This window comes from Coregonus lavaretus (assembly GCF_964263955.1).
Source record: "Coregonus lavaretus genome assembly, chromosome: 35".
Lineage (NCBI taxonomy): Eukaryota > Metazoa > Chordata > Actinopteri > Salmoniformes > Salmonidae > Coregonus > Coregonus lavaretus.
In genome coordinates this window covers 4,556,751-4,564,250 of record NC_140022.1, presented here as the reverse complement: position 1 = coordinate 4,564,250, position 7,500 = coordinate 4,556,751, and the positions used below count along the sequence as shown (strand labels likewise).

The 7,500-nt window shown below is 44.3% G+C and overlaps 1 protein-coding gene across 1 annotated transcript in view; it reads right to left on the bottom strand.

Moving 5' to 3' along the window:
• The window catches only part of kalrnb (kalirin RhoGEF kinase b), a gene marked incomplete at both ends in the record, with an annotated part of 45,086 nt that overhangs the window by 9,718 nt on the left and 27,868 nt on the right, over positions 1-7,500 (bottom strand). Inside the window, 11 exon segments of the mRNA XM_084152454.1 lie at positions 1-133; positions 272-383; positions 520-612; positions 2,207-2,296; positions 2,492-2,561; positions 5,569-5,745; positions 5,989-6,113; positions 6,357-6,539; positions 6,664-6,786; positions 7,000-7,115; positions 7,297-7,438. The exon segment at positions 1-133 is cut by the window's left edge and continues 58 nt beyond it. Coding sequence (XP_084008580.1) covers positions 1-133; positions 272-383; positions 520-612; positions 2,207-2,296; positions 2,492-2,561; positions 5,569-5,745; positions 5,989-6,113; positions 6,357-6,539; positions 6,664-6,786; positions 7,000-7,115; positions 7,297-7,438 — 1,364 coding nt within the window.

Genomic DNA, 7,500 nt, shown 5'->3' with positions numbered 1-7,500 from the left:
CTGAAGACCAGCGAGAGCTCAAACAGGAACAGGTGGCGTTCCCGGCCTTTCCTGATCAGGGATTTGGGATCCCACACCTGGAAGGTATCCTGCAGGAGGAGCTCTCCCTGCACCTCCAAGCCCTCCTCCAGACCTGGGATAGGAATACAGCAGGATGTGATGTCATACAGAATGATGTGACATCATACTGCAGAAAGTGACCTCATACAGCAGGAAATGACATCATAGAACAATACATGACATCATACAGCAGGATGTGACATCAGCTTACCCTCTAGCATGCTAACATGCATGGCATCGTTGGCTCGCTTTGGAACACTCAGCATGACGTCCAGACCCTCCTTGATCTCACCTTTCCCCTCCTCACAACACGCCAACAACTCCTGGACTCAGAGAGAGAGCGAGAGAGAGAGCGCGAGAGAGAGAGAGAGTGAGAGTGAGAGAGCGAGAGAGAAGATAGCGTAAGGATAGTGTCTTCTTGTTAAACCAACACACATCAGTATTTCTCATGTTCTGTACCTTGAGAAGGAGCTGGTACTTGGTGATGCGCTGAACCGGCTTGATGAGCGCTGAGGAGATAGAGTTAGCAAGACCATGCCTCCTCTGGACCTCCTACACACACACACACACACACACACACACACACACACACACACACACACACACACACACACACACACACACACACACACACACAGTGTAAGATCATGGCTGAACAGTTGTAGCCATCTACAGGCTAGCAGACTAACTGTATTATGCTGAGATGTGGACGAGAGAGATTGAGAGAGAGTGAGAGAGAGAGAAAGAAAGAGAAAGCTGTGAAATGATCTGAGAGACAAGGCAAGAAGGGCCTTCTATGCCATCAAAAGGAACATACAATTCGACATACCAATTAGGATCTGGCAATAAATACTTGAATCAGTTATAGAACCCATTGCCCTTTATGGTTGTGTGGTCTGGGGTCTGCTCACCAACCAAGAATTCACAAAATGGGACAAACACCAAATTGAGACTCTTCATGCAGAATTCTGCAAAAAATATCCTCTGTGTACAACGTAAAACACCAAATAATGCACGCAGAGCAGATTTAGGCCGATACCTGCTAATGATCAAAATCCAGAAAAGAGGCGTTAAATTCTACAACCACCTAAAAGGAAGCGATTCCCAAACCTTCCATAACAAAGCCATCACCTACAGAGAGATGAACCTGGAGAAGAGTCCCCTAAGCAAGCTGGGCCTGGGGCTCTGTTCACAAACACAAACAGACCCCTCAGAGCCCCAGGACAGCAACACAATTAGACCCAACCAAATCATGAGAAAACAAAAAGATAATTACTTGATACATTGGAAAGAATTAACAAAAAAACTGAGCAAACTAGAATGCTATTTGGCCCTAAACAGAGAGTACACAGTGGCAGAATGCCTGACCACTGTGACTGACCCAAACTGAAGAAAAGCTTTGACTATGTACAGACTCAGTGAGCATAGCCTTGCTATTGAGAAAGGCCGCCGTAGGCAGACCTGGCTCTCAAGAGATGACAGGCTATGTGCACACTGCCCACAAAATGAGGTGGAAACTGAGCTGCACTTCCTAACCTCCGGCCAAATGTATGACCATATTAGAGACACATATTTCCCTCATATTACACAGATCCACAAAGAATCTGAAAACAAACCAAATTTGGATAAACTCCCTTATCTACTGGGTGAAATACCACAGTGTTCATTCACAGCAGCAAGATTTGTGACCTGTTGCCACAAGAAAAGGGCAACCAGTGAACAACAAACAGCATTGTAAATACAACCCATATTTATGTTGATTTATGTTCCCTTTTGTACTTTAACTATTTGCACATAAGATGACATTTGACATGTCTTTATTCTGTTGGAACTTTTGTGAGTGTAATGTCTACTGTAAAAAAATAAAAGTTTATTTCACTTTTGTTTATTATCTATTTCACTTTCTTTGGCAATGTAAACATATGTTTCCCATGCCAGTAAAGCCCCTTAAATTTAATTGAAATTGAGAGAGAGAGAGAGAGAGAGAGTGAGTGTGAGTGTGTGTGTGAGAGAGAGAGAGAGAAAGATAGAAAGAAAGAAAGAAAGAAAGAAAGAAAGAAAGAAAGAAAGAAAGAAAGAAAGAAAGAAAGAAAGAAAGAAAGAAAGAAAGAAAGAAAGAAAAAGGGAAATGGAGAGAATTTCTCACCTCAAAGAAGCCTGCCCCATGTTGCTGGATCAGAAGGCTGGAGTCTGGTTTATTTCTACAATACGTCACATACATGTGGAACTTATCCGCCTGAGAGAGAGAGACAGAGAGAGACAGAGAGAGAGAGAGACAAAGAGAGAGATAGAGAGAGAGCGAGAGAGAGAGAGATAACTTTGGGTGAGAAGGGTCAGACAACACTCATGCAGTATTGTGATTAATTGAAACAAACTCTCTCTCTCTATCTTGCTCTCTCTGCTCTAGCAGACATCATGTGTTGGTGGTTACCCAGGTGACGAAGCAGTGACCCACATCTTCAGGTAGCTGTTCATAGTTCTCCAGCTCCTTCAGGAAAATACTGCAACAAAACACAACCCATTGTTATAATACTGCAACAAAACACAACCCATCGTAATACGCTATACACACATCTGTTATGCTATGCCCACACCCCTCAAATCTGGACCTCCAAGCCAGTTCCATTGCAAGTGTTTATTGCGCTATCCGTGCTGAAGCTGCAACATCATTTCAGCCATTTAGTTTCCTACTTGTTTCTGACTGAAAAGTTCTGTTACCGAAATTCCTAATTTGCTTAGGAAAAACATTCTCTATTCCCTCAACCCTTGCTCTCTTTACGTGAAACATGTAAGCATTGCATGCATGTGACCAATAGGGCCTGACCTATAGCCTATCATAATCACATCAATAAATTGGTTGTAACAAACTCCAAACACAATAACACGTGACAGCAAAATGGATGAGGAGGATGTGAAAAAGAAACTCGAAGCGGGTTTACTGGTTGCTCAGGAGGGAAAGGGGAAGTCAGATCTGTGGAAGACATTTGACTTAGTTGTGGAAACTACCGGAAATCAAGAAAAAGGAAGGTATAGGAGTATAATGTGTGCCAAACAGTTGCTGTTATATTACAATATTATTATAGTTTCTGACCATTTGGAACAGTGTAAACAACACTAAATAAATAAGTGTACCAGAGAGTCTGTTCTAACGGGAAGAAATATAAATAAAGCCTTTATTACAGCAGACTAAAAACTAATTAAGTAATACCCGGCTGTTCTAAAGATTATTTTTTTGTAAAGCCTTTATTACAGCATAGCAAAGATTTAAAAAACTGCTGAATCTGTGAAATTGCTTTATCCGACATTTTGCCGTTGCATGAGGCTTGGTGCTCAAGGAATCAGTAGGATATTAAACAAACACTCAAACAGGCAACAGAAGCAAGATCTGTCTTTTTTCTGTAGATATACAGTGCATTCGGAAAGTATTCAGACCTCTTTAACTTTTTCCACATTTTGTTACGTTACAGCCTTATTCAAAAAAAATAAGTTTTCCTCATCAATCTATACACAATACCCCATAATGACAAAGCAAAAACAGATTTTCAGAAATGTGTGCAAATGTATTACAAATTAAAAACTGAAAAATACATTTACATAAGTATTAAGACCCTTTACTCAGTACTTTGTTGAAGCAACTTTGGCAGCGATTACAGCCTAAAGTCTTCTTGGGTATGACGCTACAAGCTTGGCACACCTGTATTTGGGGAGTTTATCCCATTCTTCTCTGCAGATCTTCTCAAGCAATGTCAGGTTGGGATGGGGAGCGTCGCTGCACAGCTATTCTCAGGTCTCTCCAGGAATGTTCAATCGGGTTCAATCCGGGCTCTGGCTGTGCTATTCAAGGACTTGTTCATTCAGAGACTTGTCCCGAAGCCACTCCTGCGTTGTCTTGGCTGTGTGCTTAGGGTCGTTGTCCTCTTGGAAGGTGAACCTTCGCCCCAGTCTGAGGTCCTGAGTGCTCTGGAGCAGGTTTTCATCAAGGATCTCTCTGTACTTTGCTCCGTTTATCTTTCCCTAGATCCTGACTAGTCTCCCAGTCCCTGCCGCTGAAAGAAATCCTCACCACCATGTTTCACCGTAGGGATGGTGCCAGGTTTCCTCCAGACGTGACGCTTGGCATTCAGGCCAAAGAGTTCAATATTGGTTTCATCAGACGAGAGAATCTTGTTTCTCATGGTCTGAAAGTCCTTTTGGTGCTTTTTGGCAAACTCCAAGCGGGCTGTCATGTGCCTTTTACTGAGGAGTGGCTTCCATCTGGCCACTCTACCATAAAGGCCTGATTGGTGGAGTGCTGCAGAGATGGTTGTCCTTCTGGAAGGTTCTCCCATCTCCACAGAGGAACTCTGGAACTCTGTCAGAATGACCATCGGGTTCTTGGTCACCTCCCTGACCAAGGCCCTTCTCCCCCGATTGCTCAGTTTGGCCGGGCAGCCAGCTCTAGGAAGAGTCTTGGTGGCTCCAAACTTCTTCCATTTAAGAATGATGGAGGCCACTGTGTTCTTGGGGACCTTCAATGCTGCAGAAATGTTTTGGTACCCTTCCCCAGATCTGTGCCTCTACACAATTCTGTCTCGGAGCTCTACGGACAATTCCTTCAACCTCATGGCTTGGTTTTTGCTCTGACATGCACTGTCAACTGTGGTACCTTATATAGACAGGTGTGTGCCTTTCCAAATCATGTCCAATCACTTGCATTTACCACAGGTGGACTCCAATCAAGTTGTAGAAACATCTCAAGGATGATCAATGGAAACAGGATGCACCTGAGCTCAATTTCGAGTCTCATAGCAAAGGGTCTGAATACATATGTAAATAAGGTATTTCTGTTTTTTATTTCTAATACATTTGCAAACATTTCAAAAAACCTGTTTTCTCTTTGTCATTATGGGGTATTGTGTGTAGATTGATGAGGGGAACAAATTATTTAATCCATTTTAGAATAAGGCTGTAATGTAACAAAAATGTGGAAAAAGTCATGGGGTCTGAATACTTTCCGAATGCACTGTTTATAGATGATTTATAAAGTCAGGCACATTTAACAGTTAGGCTATTGATTATAGACCTAATTAAGCCAGGGTTTCCTCTCTCCTTTTCTTAGACAATTAGGTTAAGGCAAGGGCTGTTGCACCATTATTTTTAGATAATATAACCATATACAGTATCACACGTCTTAGAGTGATGGACTGTGCCATCCCTGTGGCCTCCACAATGGATTAGTCCACCGAGACAGGCGCTAATCAGACAGGTGTCTTGTGCACCATCAGAATAATAATAATAATGTGACTGCTCTACTAAAGAAATCTCAGTCGACCAATAGCCTATCGACCAAACAATCGACCACAGTATAATACATGTCATAGATGTCATAGACCTGCATAACTCTAGAATGTCAGGATAATGGCAGCCATCTTGGTTATGGATCAATTCCATTAATGTTCTATTTAATGATATGTGCTAAACGCCATACGTTACACACCGGTTGTGCTATACAGACTATAATCTACACACCTGTTATGGAACTCATAAATGTCCTGGATGTTCCCAAAGACAACGTCATCCTTGTTGGCGATCCTAATGGGGATCTCTTCAGAGCCACTGGTCATCTCCCACAGGTAGGTGTCGATACACTCCTGCAGATCCTTCACATACACCCTCTCTGTCTGAAGAAGCTCTGACATGATATACCTGCAGAAAAAAGAAGAAACTGGCTACTTTTTAAATAAATACAATTATCCCACCATCTCTCTATCTCTCCCTCTTCTCTCTCTGTCTCTCCCTCTTCTCTCTCTCACACACACACATACACACACACAGACACACACACACACACACACACACACACACACACACACACACACACACACTTACCCTCTCTCTGTTTCCCCCTCTCTCTCTCTCTCATTCTCTCTCTTTCTCTGTTTGACTCACTCTTTCTTCCTGGCAGTCCTCCTCTTCTCATCGCTGACCTCGTGGTTGGGGTCGTTCAGGTTCACTTCAGGGTCAGAGTCAGAGAGGCTGTTGGGGATGAGCTCCAGCTCCAGGTCCTTATTGTCCTACAGGGGACACCGTACACAGAGACAATTCAATACCATTCAGAGAACTTCATTGACATGAAGGAATCACACGTGGACAAAAAGCACATGCATAAATCATTCAGTGCTGTATCGGCTTGAACTGGAATCAGAGACACACATACACGTGCACCCACCAGCCGAACAAATTCAGTCACCCTCACACACATGAAAGACACCCAGTCATCAACAAACACACACTCCAACCCTCACACACACACACACCTGAGTGCAGCCTCCCAGTGCAGTCTCCAGTGTGTTCCGGTACTGGCCCATGCGCATGGAGAACTCTCGGTAGCGCTTGTCCACCGTCGACACACACCTCCGTAGCTCCACCCTGTGGGAGTGGCCCTTACCCAGCATGCTCTCTGCCAGCTGGATCAGCAGGTGCACCTTCTCCTGAGTGTGCTGGGAGGAGGTAGAGGGGAGAAATGGATTGTGGGCACTATTCTGATATACCCCTCACCTTTGTAGTGTGTGTCTGCATGTGTGTATGTGAGTGGGTCTGTGTGTGTGGTGTGTTTGTGTTCACCTTAGCCGAGACGCAGAATTCTCTGTGTTGAGCCAGCAGGTCCTGGGTCTCTGCGCTGGTTGCCCCTGGCGACGTGTGTGTGGACAGATAGTGCTCACCACTCTGCTGCAGCCAATCCAACGCCTGGAGAGAGAGAGATGGAGAGAGAGAGATAAAGAAAGATAGAGAAAAAGAGAGAGAGAAAGGGTGAGAAAAAGAGAGAGAGAGAGGAGGAAAAGTCTTTTTCAGGGTAATGTAATTGTCTGGGTGCCAACAGGCGCTGGTATAATTCTACATCTCAAACTCAGTTTTCCAAACTGTTTGTGGACTCATCCAAAGGAGGCGTGGCAAACTCACCTGTTGGGCGTGGCTCTGGAACAGCAGGTACTGTTGACACTGGTCCAGACGACGCTTCTTCAGAGTCCAGAAATGTAGAACCCTGTTCTCCCTCTGCAGGAGCTCACTGAGGATACCTAGAAGAGGAACGCACACACACACACACACACACACACACACACACATTTGCACAGCCAGGTATAAACACAGTGGCTGAAATATCATCATCATGCATACGGATGCTCCTCTGTCTCTCTCTCTGTGTGTGTGTGTGTGTGTGTGTGTGTGTTCGTGTGTATTGTAAATGTGTGTGTTCACCTTTGACCTGCTGCTCAGGCACACGGGAGTGACCAGTGACCTCAGCTCCTACACTGTGCCCGGAGATGGTTGCCATAGTAACGCTGTTGCGGTGGATGTACTTGAGGAAGACCTCTGCGTTGCGCCTGGCCAGGGTGCATGCCTGCAGGAAACAAGGGGTTAAAACATACCAACAGAGACTGTAGCTAAAAACTGTCTCTTTAT